This window comes from Agelaius tricolor, unplaced genomic scaffold (genome assembly GCF_023055355.1).
Source record: "Agelaius tricolor isolate 1412-34295 unplaced genomic scaffold, bAgeTri1.0.p SCAF_44, whole genome shotgun sequence".
NCBI lineage: Eukaryota > Metazoa > Chordata > Aves > Passeriformes > Icteridae > Agelaius > Agelaius tricolor.
The window spans coordinates 3,520,068-3,545,745 of record NW_027269304.1 but is presented as its reverse complement, the minus strand read 5'-3'; the positions used below and the strand labels follow the sequence as shown (position 1 = coordinate 3,545,745).

General features: G+C 53.6%; 2 protein-coding genes across 3 annotated transcripts; one reads left to right on the top strand and one right to left on the bottom strand.

Annotated features, from left to right (window-relative positions):
• Nucleotides 1-4,627: 4,627 nt before the first annotated feature.
• On the top strand, nucleotides 4,628-16,505 carry DCAF10 (DDB1 and CUL4 associated factor 10). 2 transcript variants are annotated; one of them, XM_071455143.1, is made up of 7 exons: nucleotides 4,628-4,960; nucleotides 5,642-5,755; nucleotides 7,934-8,131; nucleotides 9,196-9,398; nucleotides 9,505-9,615; nucleotides 10,521-10,666; nucleotides 11,884-16,505. In XM_071455143.1, the coding sequence occupies exons 1-7, from the start codon at nucleotides 4,671-4,673 to the stop codon at nucleotides 12,226-12,228; spliced, it is 1,407 nt and encodes a 468-aa protein (XP_071311244.1). In that variant the 5' UTR covers nucleotides 4,628-4,670; the 3' UTR covers nucleotides 12,229-16,505. The 2 variants fall into 2 exon arrangements, with proteins under 2 accessions (XP_071311244.1, XP_071311243.1); XM_071455142.1 differs by having other exon boundaries at nucleotides 11,860-16,505.
• A 303-nt stretch (nucleotides 16,506-16,808) lies between these two features.
• On the bottom strand, nucleotides 16,809-20,796 carry SLC25A51 (solute carrier family 25 member 51). Its single transcript, XM_071455146.1, has 2 exons — nucleotides 20,618-20,796; nucleotides 16,809-19,939 (listed from the first exon to the last, which is right to left on the bottom strand). The coding sequence occupies exon 2, from the start codon at nucleotides 19,273-19,275 to the stop codon at nucleotides 18,433-18,435; it is 843 nt and encodes a 280-aa protein (XP_071311247.1). The 5' UTR covers nucleotides 19,276-19,939; nucleotides 20,618-20,796; the 3' UTR covers nucleotides 16,809-18,432.
• Between the last annotated feature and the right edge of the window lie 4,882 nt (nucleotides 20,797-25,678).

The following is a 25,678-nucleotide window of genomic DNA, read 5'->3' as shown; positions in this document are numbered from 1 at the left end:
AGTACACCCTGCTGGTCTCCCTAAGACAGCATGGAAGTGTTGGTATGTGGAGACCCTGGGGCATCCCGTGGGCTGGGGACAGAAGCAGCTCCCCCAAAAGCTGTCAGACCCCCCTGGCTCCTTGCCCTGTCCCTGTGTCTGTCCCTGTGTCTGTCCCTGTGCCCCTGAGCTGCTCCCTCCCTGTTCCCTGATCTCTGCACTGCCCTGAGACCAGGGTGACCCCGGGCCCTGGGGACAGAAGCAGCTCCCCCAAAAGCTGTCAGACCCCCCTGGCTCCTTGCCCTGTCCCTGTGTCTGTCCCTGTGTCTGTCCCTGTGTCCCTGAGCTGCTCCCTCCCCAATCCCTGATCTCTGCACTGCCCTGAGACCAGGGTGACCCCGGGCCCTGGGGACAGAAGCAGCTCCCCCAAAAGCTGTCAGACCCCCCTGGCTCCTTGCCCTGTCCCTGTGTCTGTCCCTGTGTCTGTCCCTGTGTCTGTCCCTGTGTCCCTGAGCTGCTCCCTCCCCAATCCCTGATCTCTGCACTGCCCTGAGACCAGGGTGACCCCGGGCCCTGGGGACAGAAGCAGCTCCCCCAAAAGCTGTCAGACCCCCCTGGCTCCTTGCCCTGTCCCTGTGTCTGTCCCTGTGTCTGTCCCTGTGCCCCTGAGCTGCTCCCTCCCTGTTCCCTGATCTCTGCACTGCCCTGAGACCAGGGTGACCCCGGCCCTGGGGACAGACACACCTGGACCCTGCATGTGGGTGCGCCTGGGGCCTGCTCGCCGCCCTGCACGGCTGAATCAATCAAACACCTGTGGGGGCCTTGCAAGGCCCTTTGTGCTCCCTTACCTGGGCTTTACCAGCAGCTGTGGGGGCTGAAACGTTTGTGTCCCACAGTAAAATGGGATTCTGATCATCATCAGTGTCCCTGCCTCTCCCCATCGCTGACAGCCCAGCACACACATGACTGGCATTCACATTCTCTGAAAAAAATCCCTTTGCCCAGGGTTTTTCTCCTGGGAAGCTGAGAAGCCTCAGAGAAAAGGAAAACAATATTATCTCATTTGCTTCTCCTGTGTTGTGCTTGTCTGGAATGTGTTTGGAAATTGTTTACCCACAGGTGATTGTTCCATTGGATTCTGCTGTGAGTTGTTTTCACTCTTTGGCCAATCAGTGCCAAGCTGTGTCAGGACTCTGGAGAGAGTCAGGAGTTTTCATTATTATCTTTTTAGCCTCCTGTAAGTATCCCTTCTGTATTCTTTAGTATAGCATAGTATTGTTTAATATAATATAGTATCATAAAGTAATAAATTAGCCTTCTGAGAACATGGAGTCAGACTCATCATTCCTGCCTTTGTCGGGCATTCCCTGCAAATACAACACACCTGACTGGCTGGAAACCCCTTCCAGCACACCTGGCTGGCACTGAGGAGGCTGCACTCACTGCAATCTCCTTCCAGCTCACGGCATGGGGCTGGAGGTGCTGTGGTGTCTCTGCAGGATGGGGGTTCCATGAGGCAGGGGGCTGTGTCCCACTCACGAGGTTAGCTGCAACACTGACTCATCTTTTGTTTCTTTGAAAATGCCAATCACTTGCTTTTAAAGTTTTAATAGTTTAATAATAATAAAATGGTTCTAGAAATAGTCATACAATTAGAGTAATAATAATTTGGACAATTTGAATTAGGACAATATGAGACAACAGTACCAAAGAGTTATGGACAGCCCGGGTACCTTTTCTGGGCAAAATAAGCCTGAAAAAGGACCCAGGTTAACAGAGGATGAACCCTTAAAAACAACAGCCTGTTGCATATTCATACACCTCATCCATGATGCATCAATTCCATTCAAACACAGGATTCTGTCTGGGCAGTGTCAGCTGCTTCCTCTGAATCCTGACAGCTCTTCAGGGCTGAGTGAGGCAGGAAGAAGTTCATTTGTTCTGATAATGGAGCAATAAATTCTCTTTCTCTGAAAGATTCAGGTGTCCTGTGGCTGCCATCTCAGTGCCAGTCCTTTCTTTAAAAAAGTATCTTACATAGTATAGTTTCTATTTTAACATTTCGTTATAACTAAAAACTATATTTAACACATCACGTAAGAGAATTAAGACAGCATAACTTTCTGACAGAACACAGATAATATTCACTGTAATATCTGCAAAAAGCCAATCACAAAATACACATTTTTCATGGTTTCCTAGCAGAGCACCCGTGTTAGCCTGAGGCAGCCTCAGGAGCACATTTCACACTCCCCAGAGGGCTCTGCTGAGAAAGCCCTGAGCTTTAATGTCCCGCTCTGTGCTCTTGCCCTGTTTGTCCATGAACAGCTGGGGCTCCAAGCAGGCCCCACCACCCCTGCACACTCTGGGGCTCCTCCTGGCCCCAAACCCTGCTCCAGTGGCCCCTCTCCCTGTGACTGGGGCAGGTCTCTGTGGTGACCAGGGTCAAGGCCCCAGGAATGAGGCACACCCAAGACTGAGCTGGCAATTTTGAGGCAAAAGTGGTCAGCAGTAGACAGGTAGAGAAAATTCTGGGGTAAGACTTGGGGAAACATGCAGGGGACAAAGAATATTTTGAAGGAAACTGAGTTTGTCTGTAGGGGACAGAAGGAACATTTTGGGGATCAGACAGAGGTCACAGCGGCACTCCCAGCATGTAACAGACCCCAGAGTGTGGGAAATGGATTTGTAGTGTTCTCAAAGCCTGACAGAAGGCTCAGTGTGCATCCGTGTGCAAACCTTGGGACAAGAAATGCTGGCTTAGAAATGCCATGGAAGGAATGGGCAGACATTGCTGAGAGAGAAATGGAGCTAGAAACAAGCTACAAAGGGTGGCCTTGCAAATCAGGCTGGATACTGTGGAGAAACAGAACTGTGAAAGATGCACTGTAGTGACACCCACGAGGGGTAGTTTTAGATAATTGGCTTTAAGGCATCTACAGCATGGTGTGGCCAAAGCTGACAGGCCAAGAAACTCTTACAGTGTATTGTAATTAGGAAATAGTTGGCTTCTGATTGTGATGGAGTGAATTATAACATCTGTATTGTCTCACCCTTCAAATGAGACTGAAAATGGCATAGGAGTTTTGAAAACACCTCTCAGCTGCCCCATCTCTGGGTCAGAAAAAGGCATTATCCAACACCAGAGGAGGGGCTGGTCCTGCCCTGGGGCTTGAGGCCTGGGGCTGTGACAGGTCCATCCTCAGGGCACCTGTCCTGCACCCTCCAGCACGGGAGCAGACCAGGGAGGCCTCTCCACACTCCTCCTTCCCAATCAGGTTTTAGTAGCAGCTTCCACACTCTCAGGACACTCTGTTTAAAAAACACATTGATATTTAATATGCGTTTATGAAAATATTATGTCAGTTATGTTTATAGAAACTTAAGGAGAAATATTCACAGTCCACTAAAGCCGTGGCTTTTGTGGGGAGGAGGAACCCTGACCTTCCCTGGGTAGTTTTGGAAAAAAACTGGTGCTAATTGTCTTTAGGAGAGCAAAGGGTGCTGGGGCTGGAGGGGCTGTCCCCATGGAGGGCTCGTTCCTGGGGCACAGCCCCCATCCACACCCTGCCCTATATCATAAGATATGTGTGTGTTCTATTCCCATCTGTCAGAGCTGGGGCAGTTTTCTTTATCTCTCCCACAGCCAATCCTCCCTCCAGGAGATCTCTGCTGTCCATGGGCCATTCATTATTAATTACCTTCTGTCCATGGCCACTGAGTGTCCCTGCAGGGCTGATCCAATCCCATCATCCCATGGGGAGATGCTGCATTGCCCAGGGCAGGAGCCAAGCATTCCTACCTGGATCCAATCTGAGCTTTGGGACAGCCCAGCAGCCTTTGCCCAGTGCATTGCCAGAGGAGCAGCTTCTGCTGCCCTGCATGGCCAGAGGGAGCCCAGGCCCATCTGCAGCAGCCCTGGAGCTGCAGAGGAAAACTCCCCCCTTGTGCAGGATCCCTGCTCCAGCAGAGCCACAGCTGGCACTGCAGGAGGGCTGAGCCCCCATGGGATAGGGCTGTGCCACCCCCTGACACACAGGGGGACAGGGACTGCTCTGACTCTGGCAGTGGTTTGGTTTTGTATATTTTTAATTTTCCTAGTACAGACCTGTTATTCTTACTCCCATATCTTTGCCTGAGAGCCCCTTATTTTCAAAATCATAACAATTCAGAGGGAGGGGGTTTGCATTTTCCATTCAGTTCAGTTTGGTTTGGTTCGACTCGGTTTGGCTCAGTTCAGCTCGGCTCAGTTCGGCTGGGTACGGTTCGGTTTGGTTGGGCTCGGCTGGGCCCGGTTTGGCTCGGCTCGGCTCAGTTCAGTTCAGTTCAGTTCAGTTCAGTTCCGCTCGGCTCGGTGTCCGTTCAAGTCGGTTCTGTCCTGTTCAGCTGGGTTCGGCTCTGCTCGGTTCGGTTCCGCTCGGTGTGGCTCGCTGTGGTTCGCTGTAGTTCGGCTCGGCCCGCCTCGGTTCGGTGCCACCTCCCGCTGCCGCTCGGAGCGGGCCGGGCCCTGAAACACCGCGCTCATGTGGGGCGGCGAGCAGGTGACCGCGTGGGCGGGGCCTGGGGCGGGGCGGCGCAGGCGCGGTGCCTCTCCGACTCGGCAGGGGCGGGGCGGGGGCGGGGCGGCGCAGGCGCAGTGCGGCGGGGCGGCCGGCAGGGGGCGGACGCGGGCGGGCGCTACCGCCGCCGCCATGAGCACGGGCCCGGGGCCGGAGTCGGGCCCTCAGGTAGCCCCGGAGCCGGGCCCGGAGCCGCAGCCCCGCAGCCACGCCGACCCCGCCGATACCGGGCCCGCCGCCCCCGGCGGCCTCTTCGCCTGGCTGCGCGGGCGCTGCCTGGGCCGCGGGGCCGCCGTGGACCCGGCGCGGGACACGTTCGGCGCCATGACCGGGCTGTACGGCGCCATCCAGCCCGCCGACTCCGTGTCCCTCAGCACCCGCACGCACGGCGCCGTCTTCAACCTCGAGTACTCGCCCGACGGGTAGGTGTGCCGCATCCCGGGGGGGCGGCGTGTTGCGGCTCCCTGCCAGGTGTGCCCTGGATCCCCCCGCCCAGGTGTGTCCGGGGGATCCCCGCCCAGATGTACCTGGGATGCCCTTCCAGGTGTGCCCCGGGAGTCCCCGCCCAGGTGTGCCGGGGGATGCCCTTCTAGGTGTGCCGGGGGATCCCCCCGCCCAGGTGTGCCCTGGATCCCCCCGCCCAGGTGTGTCCGGGGGATCCCCGCCCAGGTGTGCCTGGGATGCCCTTCCAGGTGTGCCCCGGATCCCGAGGCGCAGGGCCCGTTCTGGTGACCAGGTGTCATCGCTGTGTGCATCAGCAGCACCCCTGGGCTGCGCTTTAAAGGACTGGGGCACGCACCTGGTGTTAGGTGTCCTGCTGTGCCCCTTCCAGCTCTCCTGCAGTGGAGCCTCTCCATGTCCAGGAGGAGGGGACCGGGCTGACAATCCTCCTCCAGCTGCTGCTGGGAGTCCCCTGGTGCTGATAAATCTGTATTTGCAAGGTTTTAGTGAAAAAAAAACCACTGATTTGCAGATAAACCTTTGGTTTGGTGTTACCTTTCCTGTCTCAGAGCCCCTGGGCGGTGTGGGCAGAGGCACCAGGTGACACAGGTGGAGGGCAGAACCCACCACAAACGTGGGGTTTTGTGTTGTGCTCCCTGCAGCTCCGTGCTGACCGTGGCCTGTGAACAGACTGAGGTCCTGCTCTTTGACCCCATATCTTCAAAGCACATCAAGACTCTCTCTGAAGCTCACGAGGACTGTGTCAACAACATCAGGTGAGTCGGGAGGGACCTTTTGGCACAGCTCTGCCTATGCTTAAGCATTACAATTTAAATCTTACTCCTTCTTGGGATAGAGCTGGAAATAGCAGGAGCAGACTCTAAATCCATCACTGTTTTTATCGTGTCATATTTTTCCTTTTAAATTCAGGGGGTTTAAGTTGTTCTGGTAGTAGATTTTGAGGTGTGATTTTAAGGCGTTTTCTAACAGTATTCCAGCTGCTCTTCACTCAGATTCTCAAAGCAAAAAAACCCACTCCAAAACCCCAAACCAAAAACTGACTACACAGCAACAAAAAAGCTTCAACCAAGAACTAAACCCAAACAAAAAGCCCCATGAAAACTGTAGAACATTCTGAGTGTTTTCACTCAGAAGAGCCAAATATGATGTGGGGTGCCATGTCCCTCAGATAAGTTGATGTTTTTCACAAGCTGGTTGTACTTTTTACAGAAGACTGATGTTTTACATCAGCTGGGAGTGTGTCAGGAAAGCTGGGTTAAAACATGTGTTTGTGTGGCACAGAGGAGCTGACCTCTGTCCTGCACAGTTTATACAGCATTACCTGGAGCCTTGCTCAGCTCAGTGAGCAGGGTTACAGGCACTGCAGGGGTTCCTTGTGGTCAGCACCAAAACTGCTTACTGTTCACCAAAGTTTGGGGTTTTTTCCGTGACAGTTGGTTGCTGTTGCTGTGGTGTAGCTCTGGGCCTGAAGGATTTTTATTGTGTGTTTTTTTGGATGGGTGTCTTGTTCCTTTTACCTCAGGTAGGGCTTTTTTCAATGGACCGCCTTCACCAAATGAATCCCAAACATGAGCCAGTGTGCCCTGTCCTTCTGAAGCTGAAGGCACGCCTGGGTTCCAGTGGTGCTCACCTTTGATCTGCAAACTCAGTGATTCCATCCGTTCATTTTCTCACTGAACCCAGTAACTCGTGTTGGGGTGTGCTCAAACGAGACACCATCCTCACTCAGTGTTTTTGGAAAGCCTTGCATTGGCCTCAGGAAGCTCTAGGCTGTGTTTATGCCATTGATTTCCCAGCTGTGCTGCTGCCAGCCCCAGCGAGCTGAGTGCTGTGCAGAGGGGGAGCAGGCTGGGGTGCTGTCTGAGCACCTGCTCCTTCGGTGCTTTGGCTCTTGTGTGGCTGGCACACAATTCATTGGCACACAAACCCCCTAAAAAACCCCAAGCCAAACTTGTGCTGTGCCTCTGTGTTTGCTCCAGAGGCACTGCTGGTTCATACCCCAGCAGTTGTGCTTGCAGTGGAGCTGCTGCTGGTGTGTGCTCTGTGCTGGGTTCAGAGGGGTTTGTTTGGGCTGCTCTGGTATCTCTGTTTTGGCTAGTTCAGAGGGGGTTTGAGGCTGCTCTGCTCTCTCTGTGCTGAGTTCAGAGGGGGTTTGGGCTGCTGTCTCTGTTTTGGCTAGTTTGGCTAGTTCAGAGGGGTTTGTTTGAGCTGCTCTGGTATCTCTGTTTTGACTAGTTCAGGGGGAATTTGAGGCTGCTCTGCTCTCTCTGTGCTGAGTTCAGAGGGGGTTTGGGTTGCTCTGGTATCTCTGTGCTGGCTAGTTCAGAGGGGTTTGTTGGGGCTGCTCTCTCTGTGCTCGCTGGTTCAGAGGGGGTTTATTTGAGGCTGCCCTGGTGTCTCTGTGTTGAGTTCAGAGGGGTTTATTTGGGGCTGCCCTGGTGTCTCTGTGCTGAGTTCAGAGCGGTTTGTTTGGGCTGCTCTGGTGTCTCCGTGCTGAGTTCAGCGGGGTTTGTTGGGGCTGCCCTAGTGTCTCTGCTTTGGCTGGTTCAGCGGGGTTTGTTGGGGCTGCCCTGGTGTCTCTGCTTTGGCTGGTTCAGCGGGGTTTGTTTGAGGCTGCCCTGGTGTCTCTGTGCTGAGTTCAGAGGGGTTTGTTGGGGCTGCCCTGGTGTCTGTGTGCTGAGTTCAGAGGGGTTTGTTGGGGCTGCCCTGGTGTCTGTGTGCTGAGTTCAGCGGGGTTTGTTGGGGCTGCCCTGGTGTCTGTGTGCTGAGTTCAGCGGGGTTTGTTGGGGCTGCCCTGGTGTCTGTGTGCTGAGTTCAGAGGGGTTTGTTGGGGCTGCCCTGGTGTCTCTGTGCTGAGTTCAGCGGGGTTTGTTGGGGCTGCCCTGGTCTCTGTGGTGCCCTGCAGGGCGCCCTGAGCTGTTCCCTCCTGGCAGGTTCCTGGATAACCGCCTGTTCGCCACGTGCTCCGACGACACCACCATCGCGCTCTGGGACCTGAGGAAGCTCAACACCAAAGTGTGCACGCTGCATGGCCACACCAGCTGGGTCAAGAACATCGAGTACGACACCAACACCAGGCTGCTGGTCACCTCGGGCTTCGATGGCAACGTCATCATCTGGGACACCAACAGGTACGGGGCTGGGCTGAGCTGTGGGGCCTGTGCAGCACACCAGCTCAGGTGCACCAGCTCAGGCACCACCAGCTCAGGCACTCCAGGCCTTCCGTGCAGGAGGCAGAGCCTCCCTCCCAGAGTGGGGCTGCACTGTGCTCTGAAACACTGGGACCACTTTATAGCCATTGCCAAGGTGTGAAAAATGCCAATCACTTGTTTTTTAATAGGAATAAAATGGTTATAAATATAGTAATATAATTAGAGTAATAATAATTTGGACAATTTGGATTAGGACAATATGAGACAATAGAAACAAAGAGTTATGGATGTCCAGGTACCTTTTCTGGGCAAAATAAGCCCAAAAAGGCCCCACGTTAACAGAGGATGAACCCTTACAAACAACAGCCTGTTGCATATTCATACACCTCATCCATGATGCATCAATTCCATTCAAACACAGGATTCTGTCTGGGCAGTGTCAGCTGCTTCCTCTGAATCCTGACAGCTCTTCAGGGCTGAGTGAGGCAGGAAGAAGTTCATTTGTTCTGATAATGGAGCAATAAATTCTCTTTCTCTGAAAGATTCAGGTGTCCTGTGGCTGCCATCTCAGTGCCAGTCCTTTCTTTAGAAAAAGTATCCTACATAGCACAGTTGCTATTTTAACATTTAGTTATAACCTACAACTATATTTAACACACTACTTAGGAAAATTAATACAGCATTACTTTCTAACGTAACACATATAATATTCACTTTAATGTTTGCGAAAAGCCAATCATAAAATACGCGTTTTTCACAAAGAGCTTGCATTGCCTCTCTGGCAGTAGTAAATGGTTAGAAAGGAGCTTCTCTTGCCACGTGCCAGAACATAGTTCTTCCTTCCAGAGAAGGTTCTGTCCTCATTGCTGTAGTTGTGGGAGGATGTGACTTCACCCATTCCATTAAAAAGTAGGATAAAGACAGTGCTTTAAAAAAGGGTTTTGGGATGAACAAAATGAATGATGCTGGGCACCTCCTGGACACAGTCAGGGCCTGGAGCTGCAGCTGACCACAGCCCCCCCTGTGCTTGTCTTGCTGTCCAGGTGCACAGAGGATGGATGTCCCCACAAGAAGTTTTTTCACACCCGTTTTCTGATGCGGATGAGGCTGACGCCAGACTGTTCCAAAATGCTGATCTCCACCTCTTCTGGTTACCTTCTGATTTTGCACGACCTTGACCTAAACAAGTCTTTAGAGGTTGGCAGCTACCCCATTTTACGGGCCAGGAGGACCACGTCGAGCTCAGGTGAGTGCTGGGGAGGAGTGGCAGGGCCTGTGCCGTGGGGTGCTCCTGGGCAGCAGCCCACCTGTGCTGGGACACCTGTGGGCTCACCTGTGTGCTGTGTTTGCAGATATAACGTCGTCAGGCTCCTCTGGCCCTCGAGCTGTGGGCTCACCCTGCCACCAGAACAACTCAGGGCCGCCCTCTGAGAAAACCTTGTCACGGCCCTCCCAGCGAGAAGGTAGGAACAGATCACCAAACAAAGAGATAAATGAAAATAAACCCTGGACTTTGATTTACTGTATCCAAAAGAGGCCAGGCTACAATCGAGAAGAACTGCTTTTTTGTCCTGTGTTTTTTTAAGGATGGTGTTGCTGAGACTTGTATTAAACCAATAAAATCTCATTGCACACCAAAGCCTGGGGATCTAATCAGGTTTTACGTCTGAGAAATCGGGTAAAAGTATCAAGATCTGTATTTTATGTTTGTATGTTGTTGTTTCATGGAGGTGCTCCCTTTTCCTTGTGTTTTTCCATGAACAAAGTTTGTGTGAATGTTCTTTCAGTGAAAACTCCAGAGAATCAGCATGAATTTGGCAAATGGGTGAATACTTTGTGCACCCTTTGTAATTTGAAAGAATGTAATGTTAATTTTTAGCTACTTGTGGTTGTGAGATGCTGAAGCATACTGGTGAGAGGAGGCTTACCTGGATGCCAGGGAGTGATTTACCTGGGGCTGAGGGGAAGAAGGGAGAAAAGCTGCAAGCTGAGCAAGTGTTGGGAGGAATTTGGAGGGCACATCATACAAGTTTGAGAATCAGCAAATCTTATAAGAGCCTCACTCTTTAGATTTTGCTGTAATACCAATGAGGAGCATGAGTGTGGAAGGTTAGTGTAGTTGTCAGTGTGGTGGGTTCCGTGCAGGTCCTGGCACTCCAGTGTCACCAAAAGGAGCTGTTTGAAGTGGGGACTGAGCCCATGGGTGCGGGCTCAGGGTTCCTGTGACCCTCTGAGTCTCCCTGTCCTGACGGTGCAGTCTGTCCTGGCAGCTGCCGCAGGTGTGCCCCCATTTCAGCAGCAGGACTGGTGAGAGAGCTGGAGGTCACTGTGCACATTTCACTGAGACTCACAGTTGATTCCCTTGCAGGGGGATCACCTAGGAACAGCCTCGAGGTGTTAACACCAGAGGTTCCTGGAGAGAGAGACCGCGGTAACTGCATCACGTCGCTGCAGCTGCACCCCAAGGGCTGGGCCACGCTGCTGCGCTGCTCCAGCAACACGGATGACCAGGAGGTAACACACTGCCTCGTGCTCTTCTTTCAATTGTGTGCTTCTGGCTTTTTTTCTTAAATGATCTGCCTGCTAGAACCTGCTTCAAGCTTTTTGCTTGATGTAGGAAGTCATAAGACCAGCTACAGTTCAGCTGCAAGCTGCAGATTCTGCTCCTCTAGCTTGACCAACAGTAGACAATAGTACTGGACCAATAATAAAAGTGCTAGTTGCTTTGATGGCTGATGTAAATTGAGGTTCATTTGGTTTTGGTGGGATTTTTTTTGTCTCTGTGCATTTATTTGGGATTTTTTGTTGTTGTTTTTGTTGAAGAAAGTCACTCTTTGTAAAGGTAACCCTTTACACAAGTGTAGAGGACTGAGTGGAAGCCTTGCAGATTGGTTGTAAATTTTAATGCTGGCTCTGCAACCTTCAAACTGATGTACAACACAAAATTTCTGTAACATGCAAAATGTTACATTGGGTCAGCTGGTGCTGATGATCGACTGAGTTATAATTTCTCTTAGTCCTAGAGTCTGCCTTACTCTGCTTTATGAATATTCATTGGTGCTTTTTGTGTTGTGGTTAATTCAGAACGATGCATGAGACAGAGCTAGGAATGCTTGTCTTGGGGGTGAAGTGGAATCAACACAATATAAACTTTGTCATTGATTTTTTTTTTTTTTTATATTTGTTCTGATATTAAATAATGGGATGACAGACAGGCATCCTTAATGTGTCTCACAAATCACAAACTGACTGCAGAGCTGTTCATAACCTTCCTTCAAAAGTCTGTTACCCACTTGCTTCAAGATTCCATTCCTTTTGAAGGCAAAGGCATAAAATCCCAGTGATCTGCTCTGAGGTACAGTCAGCTGAATCTGACTTTATGGACTTAATTTAAATATTTACTAAATTAGAGCAGGTGCCTGGCCAAAGGATTAGGCTTTGCCCCCTGCAGATGAAAACCAGATTGGAAAGATTATACCTGGCACCCGTGTAATCAGAAGAGCAGCTCTAGTGCTGGGCAGCCGCTTTGGCTTTGCTCGGGTAGCTCACAGGGAGGGAGGCGCTGAGGCAGTGGGAGCAGCCCAGCAGGAGCGTGTCCCTCCTGTTCACACGAGCTGCTGTCACCGCTACAGGTGCAGGGGGAGGGAATGTGTGTTTGCAGTGCTTTACTTCTCTTTCAGTGTCCCTTTCTCTGCCTCTCCCTTTAGTGGACTTGTGTCTATGAATTCCAGGAAGGAGCCCCGGTGCGGCCCGTGTCGCCGCGCTGCTCGCTGCGCCTGACGCACTGCATCGAGGAGGCCAACGTGGGCCGGGGCTACATCAAGGAGCTCTGCTTCAGCCCCGACGGCCGCATGATCTCGTCGCCGCACGGCTTCGGCATCCGCCTGCTGGGCTTCGACGCGCACTGCAGCGAGCTGGTGGACTGCCTGCCGCGGGAGGCCAGCCCCCTGCGCGAGATCCGCTCGCTCTACTCCCACAACGACGTGGTGCTCACCACCAAGTTCTCGCCCACGCACTGTCAGATCGCCTCGGGGTGCCTTAGCGGACGCGTCTCCCTCTACCAGCCAAAGTTCTAGGCACGGCAGTGGCCCCCCTGGATGGACCTGGGAGGGTTTTCCTTCAGCTGAGTGGAAGTGTGCTCTCTCCAAAACCTCGGAGCCCAGCGGAGTCACGGCTGCTGCGCCCTCGGGATGTGACCTGGAAGGATTTTTCAGGCCAGCGCCGCGTGGATCTGGGTCCTGCATCTGTGAGCCCACAGCCCTGCCAGCAGAACGTCTGCTCCTGCTGATCCTGTGCCATCGGGCTGCTGTCCTGCTGTGTTTGTACCCTGATACTTGATTGTTGCCTTCAGCACAACTCCAGTGGGCTGTCTGGAGCAGCACAGAGGGGCAGGGTGCCCAGGTACCTCCTGTCCCACAGGAGCTGGACTGTCTTACCTCTGCTTCCTCTTCTGTCGCTGAAGCAACTCTGTGGTGATTAGTAGATAATGGACTGCTTGTCTACATAAGCAACACGGTTAGTTACTCTCACCAAAAAGGGAAAAAAAAAAACCGAAAAAAAAAAAAAAGAAAAAGGAATTTTGCTTTTATTTCTATGTTAATGTGGTTGTCATTGGCTAGCAAAATGAGTCACGGCGTGGCTTAGGCTGGCAGGACCACTGGAGGTCACCCAGGCCCACCCCTGCACAGGCAGGCTCCCCTTGAGCCCCCACTCAGCACAAGGGGGACCCTGGCCCCGAGGATCTCTCTGGGTCCGTGCAGCAGGGCAGCTCTGGCCCCTGCTCTGCCAGGTGTCTGTTGCAGGGGGCTTTCCACATCTGAATCATGGTGGCTTTTTGCTGATGTTTAGATATTTCCCACCTGGCTGTTTTTCCACACAGACCTGGCCGCACTCTGTCTGTGGGGGAAATCCATTTGTATGTGTTCCTGGTATCGCCAGACGAGCCTTTCCTCACATGTGCTGTCAGTTTGGGAGGGGATTAAAAGCAAACCTGCCAACAGTGGATCTACCTGGATCTAACCAGGCTTGTCATCAGATGTGGAGCACTGTACTGCTCACCCCGGAGGGGAAGCTGTATGAGGAGCAGCTGAGATCACTTGGTTTGTTCAGCGTGGAGGAGTCTGAGATGAGATCTCCTGGTGTTCCTGAACATCCCCCTGTGGGGCAGTGGAGGGGCAGGCACTGATCTGCACTGCTGTGACAAGGGACAGGAGCAGGGCACGGCTGGGGCTGGGCCAGGGGCATTTGGGATGGAGATCAGGGAAGGTTCTGCTTCCCCAGAGGGTAACTGCTGGCTCTGCCCAGGGAATGGGCACAGCCCCGAGGCTGCCAGAGCTCCAGCAGAGCTTGGACAGCACCCCAGGCATGCCCAGGATGGGATTGCTGGGGCTCTGGGCAGGGCAGGGGTGGCACTGGGTGATCCTGTGGGTCCCTTCCAGCTGAGGGGACTGTGATTCTGTGGTCACACCCAGAGTATGAATGCCAGATTTCAGCCCTCAAATTAATAGAGCTAACCTTGTAAATGCACAGGTGTTGTACATCCATATCAGTTCATAACATTCTCATAACTTATATGTTCCCAGATGAGGTTTTTTAGTGTTTCACTGAAGTTTTGCGGACTAGTCACACACTCAGTTCAGCAGGGAACTTTACCTGAAAGGACTGTCACCTGCTGGTGTTCAGGTACACTCTCTGGCTCAGCAGAGCACACTTGTTCAAAGCTGACTCTTACAAAGCCTTTTGCAAAACGTATTTGGGGATAAAGACAACGTTTATGGACGTGAGAAAGCTGGAAAGGTAAGCCTGAGGACCCTCCTGTAGCTTTGTATTTATGTGGGTAGTATACCCTGGTGTTGGTGCAGAAATCATTGAAACTAAAGCCTCCTTTGCATTAGAGAGAAGAAAATCACAAGTTTCCTCTTTTGGAGAATTTCTTTGGTAATGCAAAGCCTTCAGTTTTGTGTGTAGGGTAATCTGAGGGCAACCATCCCTTCTGCTGGCCCAACCCTGCAGTGGGGCAGGTGGGTCTGCCGGGCTGTGGAAGCCCTCAGGGCATTCCCTTGGCTGTGGTTCAGCACCCTGGGTGTGCAGTGTGTGCAGGAAATGTGGGGACAAGCCTGGCATGCAGGCTTTTCCTGCAAAGGAGGAGCTACAAGGAGTTTGTATGGGCCAAGCTGTTTGGGGAAAAACACCCGGGTCCTGCCCAGGACTAGAGCAGCTTTTGCTGTCCCACTGCCAGGCTGCTGTTTTCTCACCTTATTTAATGTTTTATTACGCATCATGGAAGGGACTACAGGGACACTTGAGAGAACCTTGGGGTTCTCACGGGCTTGCACAGTGTTTCTTTTGGAGGTGAAGGGAGCACCCACAGGACCGAGGCAGTTCTTGGGTGGCTCTGTCTGTGTTTCCAAGGCTGTTTTTGTTTTCCTGTCAGAACCTCCTCAGACTGGTGGATCCCTAGTGACTGTAATGCTATGCCTGTGAATATGCACTGAGTGTTACCTTTTAAATTCTACCTCATGATACGCTGTGTTTTACACCAGTATTGTGCTGAGCTTTGGACACTCACCTTTCTGTACAGAGGAACCATGACCCTGAAGTGACAGATGTGTGACAGATGTGTCACTGCCACTCCTTGATAGCACCTGTGGTTGGCTGGCAGGCCCTGCCTGGCTCTGGGACTGGCAGCTCACCTGGTGGAGGGGTTTGGTCACCTTGATGCTTTTGTAGCGTGTCCAGCAGATGCATAAAATGACAGATTCTGTACATGTATGCTGTAGAAATGTTACTTAGTTTTTCTGATGACATTTGTAAGAAGTTTGAATTAGCGTAAGTAGGTAGTCTTAGATTTTGGTCATTTGATTGATTACTCCTTTTCAACAAACTTGGAAGTTTTCCATGAAGGCTTTACCGTGTTTTACCTGTGAAGGTCACTTCTCAGTGGCTTACAGCTGACATGCCTCACAGTCATGTGGTGGTGCAAGTGTTTTCAGTTCTCTCTCAGTAGCATTACTGAAACAATGAAATTCTGTGTTGGTGAGCTTTGGGTTATTTCTAGGTAGTCAAACAAACAAACAAACAAACAAACAAAAAAAAAAAAAAAAAAAAAAAAAAGCTTATCTTCTAGTTGTGTTTCAAAGACTGAACGCTCGACCTCGAGAAGTGTACAAAACTGTGAAACAACTGTAAGGAGACATTTCCAGGGGCGGAAGGACTGCGCTGACAGAGGGCCGGGGCGGCTGCCGGCAGCGCTGTCCGTGCGCTGGGGCGGCAGCGCGGGACAGGTGCACGGAGCGGGATGGGTGCACGGAGCGGGATGGGTGCACGGAGCGGGATGGGTGCACGGAGCGGGATGGGTGCACGGAGCGGGATGGATGCAGGGAGCGGGATGGGTGCACGGAGCGGGAACGGGTGCACGGAGCGGGACGGGTGCACGGAGCGGGACGGTTGCACGGAGCGGGATGGATGCAGGGAGCAGGATGGGTGCACGGAGCGGGATGGGTGCACGGAGCGGGATGGATGCAGGGAGCGGGACGGATGCAGGGAGCAGGATGGGTGCACGGAGCGGGAGGGATGCACGGAGCTCTGTGAGCGCTCTGCTGGTTTCGCACGGCGGGCGGGCTCCCCGCTCCGGGGCCCGCAGTGCCCGCAGTGCCCGCGCCGGGACGGCACCGCCGCGCCATGGGGATAGAGGACAAGCACAGCGGTGCCCACACACACCCACACACACACCATTGTTTGCACTCGTGGAGTCTTGGGGTAAGGACAGCTCGATGCCTACTACCAGAATTAGAATGTAAACATCAGTTTTTTCGGGAAGGGGGGGGGGGGGGTATTGGTTAATTTAGTGGGCTTTGTTTCTGTTTGTGTTGTGGTTTTAATTTGGGTAGCACTGATGTGGAGAAGGTTCTGACGTTGTAATACATGGGTCTGTTGCTCTATGACATATAAACTCTTTGGGGAAAAAAGAAATACACTTGCCAAATGAAAGGTTTCAAAAAATTTAGTTTACAAGATCCTAAAAAGCTGGAGAGAAAGGAAGAAATCAACGACCCATCATGTTTTTAACCTGCAGGAAACAGAAACTTCTCATTGGCTGATCTTAGTCAAAGGTGCATTTTCTAAAGCACTTAAGATCCTCAGTTAAGTATAAGGTTTTTAATACAAAAAACAAATTGTGCATGTAGAGTATTTTGAAATACCTGAGATTTCCTAGTAAAAACTGTAGCCTTTTAATACCGTATATGAAGTATCAGAACTGCTTTGGAAGTATTGTACTTACAGCCGTACAGTAACTTACTATTTGTGGACAGTTTCTCTTGCTTGCATAATAAACATTTAATAATTCACTGAATTGAAACGTATTTTATTTATGTTACAATCCATGCTGGCTCTTGCATATCCCCTAAAAATTAAAAGGAAAAACACTTCCAAGTGCTTAGATGCTGCCATTCACGAGTGTGCATGTCACAGTAGTGCTTTTACATTAAATTTTTCTGAAAGTGACATTTCAAGACTCAAAAGTGACTCTGAACCTCAGACCCAGGGCTCCACTATTTCATTTTTGCTGGGGTAGCTGGGCTTGTGCCAAACTCTCACCCTCAACACTCTGGCTTCCCTGACATCACAGGAGCACATAACATCTTCCACAGAGAAACAGGATGCAGATTTTGTTTTTATTCCATCAAGGAGTGATTACAAAAAGAAGATACACTGGTAAAAATCAGATTCTGCCAGTAACAAACATCCAGTAAACATTTTATTTAGATGGATAATCACCACTGGGATGCAGGAACTCGCTCTTGTGCCCACCCATGCTGTCTGAAGCTCAGGACTGTATGATTACAACACACTGATTAGAATCAATTTTGGAAGACAGTTTTAGCAAATGGAAAACTCAAATTCAGAAAAGCAATAGCCCCTCCAAGACTTAGGTAAAGACTAAATTGAAAGCAGTGCCTGAAAGCTTTGCTGCTCCCGATCATCCAAAGTGTTTTGGTTTATATGTGAATGTATAGTTTAATTGAAGAGGAAGCCCTCAGGGAGACTCAAACACTTTTGCTGGGACCCTCATCTAGCTCAGGGTTGTGCTCGCTCTTCTGTCCCTGTATCTAAAGCCTCAAGTCTCCTCTCTCTCATCTCCTGTGTCCGTAACACAGGGATTGCTGTCAGTCCCTTTCAAAGTTAGCCAACAGAAGTCCTGAAACACATCCCCAAGCACTCCACCTTTCCTGCTCCCTGCTTCCAAGGTCATCTTTGGCTTTTCGTCTCCACTATACCTACAGACCTCCACTGAAGCAGGTCACCCAGGACTCTCACCTTGCCCGTGCCACTCCTGTGCTGCAGAACCTTTAACAGAACACACCAAGCAGACAGAACCCCGAGTTTTGGGTACAAACACCTCGTGATCGGTAACTCCACAGAGGGAGCTGAGAAAAGACAAGACGTGGCAGTGCAAAAAGCCTGTGAAGTGCTTGAGCAGCGGCAGGAGCTGGAGTGTCCTTACACACAGGGACACCTCCCTGATCCTGCAGCTGGAGGCAACAGAAAAAGCAGCAATTAAAAAATAAAAAATCCTCGGAAAAAGCAGAACAAACTCCCAAGTTTTTTAACGAGGAAGGACACTTTAAAGCTTTAGTGAGTTTGCTGTCCCATTCCTTCCACTTTTCCCTTTTGACAGGAAGGCACACGTACAAGCACGCACACAACACACACAGATCCAGCCTGGGCTGAGGTCACGCATTCAGTGCCACGGCTGGAGGACATGGTCACCACAGGCTGCACCCTGCAGCGGCTGCAGCAGGCTGAGGTGCAGCTGGGAGCTCTGCACTTCAGCCATCCCCTTCTGTATCGATGTCCTTTGAGCTTCGCACAAAGTAATGAGGACCCCAAAACATCTGAAAATGCAGTTCCAAAATCGAGACTGGGAAGATGATCAGGCAATGGAATTGTTTTTCCTCAGCTCCTCCTTGATTCTCATGTTCTAAACATGGGCAGTGGAGTGCATCCCACCACAGAGCATAGCGCAATTTTGGGAGTGATACAGACTACATCTCTTTCCTCTTTTACACCTTGTGTTTGTCTGGTAGCTCTGTTATGGGCAAACTCGCCTGCCAGCAAAGGAATACTTCAAGAAGTTCATCATAATTGCACCAAGGTTTAAATGCATCACCATTCACCCCATAAATACGGAAGGCTGGGAGGAATTACCTGCCACAGGCACAGGCACTGCTCCCTGGGACCGGGGACGCTGAGTGCTGGTGCCCCTCAAGCAGGACGGGTCACAGCAGCTTCAGCAGGAACTCGTAGGTGGCGTTGATGATCCCCCAGGACAGCACAGAGCGGTGGTAGTTCAGGTGGGCTCCTCGGAACAGGTGGATCACCTTCCTGTCGCGCTCCAGCCAGATCTTCACCAGCACTTTGGAGAAGGACTGGAACTCGCCACCGATCTGAGCCTGCATGCGAGTCTTTACCACGTTCACAGGGAAGAAGAGGAAGCCCAGCAGGGCGCCCAGCAGTCCCCCGCAGATGAAGTCGTTGATCAGGTGAGAGCTGTGCGAGGTCGCCTCGGGCAGACACTGCTTGATGGGCCCACGCAGCCCAAAGAAGAGCACGTTGCTGGGCCCGTTCCGCAGCAGAATGGGCACCAATCCCCGGTAGTACTCCCGCACCCCGTAGGCCCTCAGCACCCTGAAAGCCTGGTAAGTGTTTGTGAACTTGTCGTGGTGCTTGTAGTCCTGCAGCAGCGTCTGCACGCGCTCGAAGGGCGTGAGCACGGCCTCGGTGGTGCCGGCCAGCGCGGCGGCCGCGCTGCGCGTCAGCAGCTCGGGGGCGCGGGCGTGGCTCAGCAGCAGCGCCGAGAAATCCTCGTAGAGGCCGAACATGAGGGCCAGCGTGGTGGTTTTCTGCAGCAGCGGCGGCAGGATGCCGCGGTAGAGCGTGCGCAGCCCATCGCGGCGCAGCTGGCGCACGGCCTCGCCGGCGCGCAGCCCGTACAGCTGCTGCCGGAACAGCACCTTCTGGATGGGGAACGTCACCGCGATGTTGGTGAAGGCCGCGCACAGCCCGCACACGTAGTGCTTGCCCGAGGAGCCCGGCGCCTCCTCGGGGGCTGCCCGAGCCATGGCGCCGCCGCTCCGTGCCAGGAACAGCCGGTGAGACAGCCGGAGCCGGCCCCGCCGCTACCGCATCACCCCTGCAGCCTGCAGCAACACCCCGGCGCCCGCGGGGAGCAGCAGCGAACAGCCAGCGCTGGCAGGGGCTGGGCCATGCCTGCCCGCAGCCAGGCAACCTCAGAGAGCAGCACTGCTTCCTTTCTGTGCTGTTCCAAGCCTAAACAGAAATAAATCCCCCTGGAATCACCAGCTCCAACAGTGAAAGGCTGGCCCTCACACTAACAGAACACTGTGAACAAAAGAGAGGCTGCCAAAAAACCTATGCAACACCAAAACTACATCAAAGGCATGCAGCGGCATCACAAAGCCTGATCCTTACACTCTGCCTCTCCCCGTGGCACAAAACACCAGGTAACTCAGGTTCACCACCACCCACAGGGAGGCACAGGTGCCACACAGGTGTGACCCCACTGGCACAGGGCAGAGATTCAATCAGTCCCAGCTCACTGCCATGCAGCCTCCTCTGCATCAGCCCCCGTGCCCGACGTCCTCGCTCTGCTGAGAAGGGTCACAGGTGGAATTCAGCTGGGCCCAGGCTCCTAAAGGACGTGGACAGAGGCAGCTTGGCCAGACAGTCTGAAGGAGGACTGCAGGGATCTCTACTTGGCAAGCCCTGTTTGACAGAAGAATGGGATTATTTATTTAACAGTTATGAGAAGATGTTTCTGCAGGTGCCCAAATCCCACCCTCGATCACAGCAAGGTCTGTGACAGCCGTGTGGGGCTGGGGGTGTTCCTGAGCCCCAAATGCTCCCCAGCACCAGCAGCACACAGGAGACCTCAGGATCTAAGGGGTGCTTGGGGACAACGGCCCTGCCTGGCATGAGGAGCTACCGAAACGAGGAGGGGAGAAAGGACGGGGGAAGGAAAAGGAAAGGACAGAGAGACAGAAAGGAGCTGGGAGAAACAGGGAGGAGAAAAGGGAGGGAAGAAAAGGGCGGGGGGAGAAAGGCAGAGAAAGGATGGGGGAAGAATGGCAGAGCCGTTTGCTCTCCGAGGTCCCGCTGCCTCTGATGGCAGCAGTGTCTCCGTCCCCGGCGAAGCCCTCGCGCTGCCGGTGCAGGTTCCCGGCGGGGCCTCCTGCTCCGGGCCGCGGCGGCCGCAGCCCCGCGCACCGGCCGGGGCCGCTCCCGCTCCCCCGGCACCGTGTGCTGCCCCGCCGTGCCGCACCATCACCCTCCAGCGCCGCCACCGGGGCCCAAGGTCAGCCCGGCGGCGGCTGCGGCTGGGCCCAGCGAACCGCGGCTGCCGCTGCCCCGGCGCCTGCGCGGCCGCCGCGGGACGGGACGCACCTGTGGGTGGCGCTGCCATGGCGGAGCGGAGCACAGAGGAGCGGAAGGGAGCTGAGCTGAGCGGAGCGCCCCGGGCCCGCACCGGGCCCGCACCGTTACCGCGATCGCGGCGCCACAAGCGCCCGGCACGGCGCGGCCTCGCGCCGCTCTCTGACGTCACCGCGCCGCCGTGTGACGCCACCACGCTACCGCACGGGGCGGGGCCAGCGGAGGGTGCGAGGACCCGGCGGTGTCAACCATCCTGACACAGGCCACGCCTCCACGTGCGTCCGCCAATCAGATGGCGGTGATCCTCTAGCCACGCCCCTGAGGGCGGGGCAGAGGCAGGCGGGAACGGCCTGAGGGAGGCTCGGGCTGGGAGAGCGGCGCGCTGGGCCGGGCCGGGAGAACTCAGCTCCCGGAGAGCTCCGCACGGGGCCGGGAGAGCGCCGGGCCGGGAGAGCTCCGGGCCGGGAGAGCTCCGCTCCGAACGGGGCCGGCCGGGCTCTGTGCCCCTCGTGCGGCCGCAGGTGCTCCCCGGTGGGTCCCAGACGGCCCCCGGCCCCGGAGAGCTGGGTCCTGCCGCTCCCGCAGAGGCGGCCCGCGGTGCCCCTCGCAGCGCACGGCCAGCGCCGGGGGGTGTGCGTGCTGGCGCGGAACTGAGTTGGTGTTACTGGCTCGGTAACAAACGGTGCGGCCCGCTTTCACTGCGGTGTGTACCGCTGCCCGAGGCCGTGCCGCTCAGCGCCCCGCTGCCCGCCCCGGGCTGGGGCTGGGGCAGCGCGGGGCTCCGCGTCCCGCCGAGCTCCGTCCCGGTGCTCCCCCGTGTGCCGTGCCGAGGCAAGAGGCTCTCCGGCCCTGAGGGATGTGTCACCGCCGCCACGGAGCCCTGTCCCTGCCGGGGCTGCCCAGTGCGTCTGCGTGCGGCTTGGGAACGGGGGCTCGGCCGTGGGTGCTGCTGCTGCCTGGTCCCTCTCCTGGCTGCAGGGTCCTGCCGGGTACAGAACGGGTCCTTTCCCAAGGAGCCCCTGAGAAAGGAAATATTGTCCAATTGTGTTGCTTTTAAGTCTTGTTGCTCTCTTCGCAGGGATCTTGTACACGGACAAACAGCCCGTGCTGTGGTGCAGCGCATGTCCCCTGGTGTTTGTGGCTTCAGCTGTGACGATTCTCTTCATGACTTGTTAATTTATGTGTGGCCCAATGTGTTTGAAGCCTCTCCCTCACCCAGGCAGTTATGGGGGCTCTGGAGGGCCTCGGAGCCGCTGCAGGGCCCTGCAGGGTGTTGCAGTGCTGCTTACAGGCATGGCCTTGTGTGCCGGGGCAGCACAGAGCACTTGTCAGGCACGACTTCTCCTGAATGGTCCTTTCCGAAGGAGCGCCGTGTCCTCGGCAGGCCCTGCAGATGGGTTTGTTTGTGCCAAAGCCCCTGTTTAGCAATGTAAGCCTGACTGCCCTGAGAGAGCAGAAAGCCCACAACAGCTCAGGTGGCCTTGCTGGCCCGTGAGCCTGAGGGGGTGACAGGGGCCAGAGTCCGTGTGTGGGCAGCCCCGGTCAGCTGTGCCTGCGCTGGCACGGATCCGGCGTGGGTTTGCACATCCTGTGAGCCCTGGTGAGGCCTTGCCTTCCTGTGCTGGCTGCACAGCCACTGATGAGAGGACACAGTCTCAAAGCTGTGCTGGGGTCTGGGCACTTCTGCTGCTCACAGTGACCCCAAGATGTGTTAGAAAGTCTCTTTTCCCAGCCTGGTGCTCAAAGAAGGAGTCAGAGCTCTGCATTTCTCGATCTCAATGTTGTTTATTGTTCCTTATCTATAAAATCCTTTATCCTGCCCTGCCCAGGTCCGCTCAGCAGGACAGTCAGAGGCACTCTGCCTGCCCCAGGGCAGGGTTATCTTTTTATACTAAAAACTACCTGTGCAATATTTACAGTCACTTTCCAATACCTGTCACCTGTGTTAGACACTGAGCTTCTACTCTAAACCAATCCAAAAGTGCCACCATCACCCAGAAGATGGAGGCCAAGAAGAAGAAGGAGAAAGGCTGGACATGCCCAGATCCCTCCATCTTTCCCCCTGAACCCCCATACCAAAAACCCCAAAATCTATTTTTCACCCTGTGGCAAATTAACTATTATTCTACTTAAGACTTTCGTGGCTTGTAGATGCTCATCTAAGGTTTGTAACTTTTTCCATGGGTCATAATCAAGCCACAGCCACCTTGGGCTCTGTGCCAGGGTCTCTGAGCCCTCAGGCAGGGGTTTGGGCAATCCAGGGCAGCCAGAGGGATGTCCTGAGTTCCAGCACTGGGGAGGTTCAGGTCGGGTATCAGTTTTGTCTCGGGCTGCCCAGAGAGGCGCTGGAGTTGCTGTCCCTGGGGTGTTCAGGGACACTCTGCTGTGCCCGAGCTGACGAGGCCAGCTCAACCTTTGGTCGGAGGTTGGGCTTGATGGCCTCGGAGCTGTTTTCCCTGCTTGGTGGTTCTGTGACTCTGTGACCTTGTCCTCACCTGCAGAGGTGCAGATGGAGGTCAGTGTGTTCCTGCTGGCTCCTGTGAGTGTGGGAGCCAGAGGCTGCCCTGGGCCCCGCTGGCCCCTGTGACCGGCTGGAGCTGCTGCCCAGCACACGGGGAGCAGGTGAGCTGCTGCACAGCTGGAGAGGCTGGGCCAGCACTGCCCCACAGCTGCTCAGTGCACACAGGGCGCTCGGTGGAGCCCCAGGGGACAGCAGGTGACACAGCAGCCAGGTGCACGCCCCTCACATGCACCTGGAGCTCCAGTCTGCAGCAGGAGGAGCAGTCCAGGCTTTGGCCACTGTGTCTGGCAGTGCCTCGGGGCTGCCAAGTGAGAGCATTCCTTCACTCCTGAGGGCAGGTGGAACTGGAAGGAAGCGCCTGCAGGCACCTGAGCCCAGCTGGGCACTGCACACGGGGCAGCCAAGGGCTGTGAGCCCGCTGTGAGCCCTTCTCCCCTCGCTGCTGCTCCACAGCTCCTTCCCTGGTGCTGGCAGCTGCCTGCTTCCTGCAGCCGGTGGTGAAATCACAGGTGGCAGGGTGAGTACGGGGCAGGCCCACTGGAGCCTGTAAAAGCTCAGCTGCAGAGGCAGGGGGCTGCAGAACCCAGCCCTGGCCCTGCCCCTCGCCATGGCCAGTCCTGGCTGGAGCCTGCCTGAGTCAGAGATCAGAGAGGAGGGGATGTTGGCTGGGGACATGTGGTGGTGTTCTCAGGGGTCCCAGGACGAGGGAAGAGACGAAAATCTTGGCTCCATGTTTCAGAAGGCTGATTTATTATTTTATGATATATATTATATTAAAAGAAAATGATATATTAAAACTATACTAAAAGAATAGAAGAAAGGATTCCATCAGAAGGTTAGCAAGCAATAGAAAGGAATGGAATGATAATAAAATCTTGTGACTGACCACAGTCTGGGACAGCTGGGCTGTGATTGGCCATTAATTACAAACAACCCCATGAGCCCAATCCCAGATGCACCTGTTGCATTCCACAGCAGCAGATAACCATTGGTTACATTTTGTTCCTGAGGCCTCTCAGCTTCTCAGGAGGAAAAATCCTAAGGAAAGGATTTTTCATGAAACATGTCTGTGCCAGGGACATCTGCTGGGCACTGAACTGGGGCTTTCCCTCAGCCTGCAGATGCCCACAGCGCTCAGATCCGCGCCCGTGCCAGACGGGACAGTGCTGGCGAGGGCTGGCTGCCCTCACTGCCCAAGTCCCCAGGGCTGGCACTGCTGCAGGGCTGGGGGATCCCCTGCAGCCCAGCCCAGCCCAGCCCAGCCCGGCGGAGGGGACGGGGCCGTGGCCCCGCGGGAGCCGAGCGTGCCCGGTGGAGCCGGGCCACGGGCACACCCCGCGGGGCTCCCCGTGCAGCTGAGACCGAGCGAGGCACCCGTCGGAATGGGCAAATAAAGGAGGTGAATTTAATTAACTTCTCCTGGTACTTTATGGGTCCCCAGGACAGAGGAGGAACTGAGAATCTGACTCCATCTTCTTAGAAGCCTAATTTATTATTATGTTATGTTATGTTATATTATATTGCATTATATTGCATTAATTATATTGCATCATATTGCATTATATTCTATTGCATTAATTATATTGTGATATTATATTTATTAATTATATTAGTTATATTTTGTTATATTTATATTTATTATATCCGTTATATTTTATTATATTTACTATATTTTATTTATTATATTATACTGTACTAAAACTATACTAAAGAATAGAGAGAGGAACCTTACAGAAGGCTTAATGAGATGCTAATGAAAAACTCGTGATGCTCTCCAGAGAGTCCGACACAGCTGATGGTGATTGGTCATTGACTAAAAACAATTCACATGTTGGATAAACAACCTCCAACCGCATTCCAAAGCAGCAAAACAGGGAGAAGCAAATGGGATAATATTGGTTTCCTTTTTCTCTGAGGCTTCTCAGCTTCCCAGGAGAAGAAGTTCTGGCAAAGGGATTTTTCAGAAAATGTAACAGTGACACCTTCTGATCTCTGCTGTTTGTCAAAGTGGGCTATGCAAAAGCAATTTGTAATTATTTCTTAACACTCGTAAGATGTGGATTTAAGACGTGATTTTGTTTGTCTGGAAAATATTGAACACCACCTCTGCTGTGTAAATTTTTAAGTGCTCTCTTTGAGGAGGTCAGCGTGTGCTGGGCAGTGCCAGTGAGTCCAGTTTGGCAGCCTGGGAGGGTGCAGGTGCACAGGGCTGCTCTCAGAATCTCTGCTGGTCGGAGTGACCCTGGCCCTCCCAAAGTCTGTCAGTCAGCTCTTCTGTGCCATTTATCAGTGCAAACTGCTTCCTTGTACCTGGATTGGAGCTCAGGTGTTGCCATGCCCACCCCCTGAGCACCCCCAAGCTTTTCCATCCCCACCTGCCCCATGCAAGGGACACCTGTGCAGCTTCTTTGTACCTGTCCTGGACAGCCCAGCTGTCTGATGGCAACAATACAGGGGGGAAAGGGAGCTATGGGGGGAACAGAGGACATACATAATACACTAACATAACCGTACATCACTAAAGCTTCTCTTAATATTCACACAATAGTTAT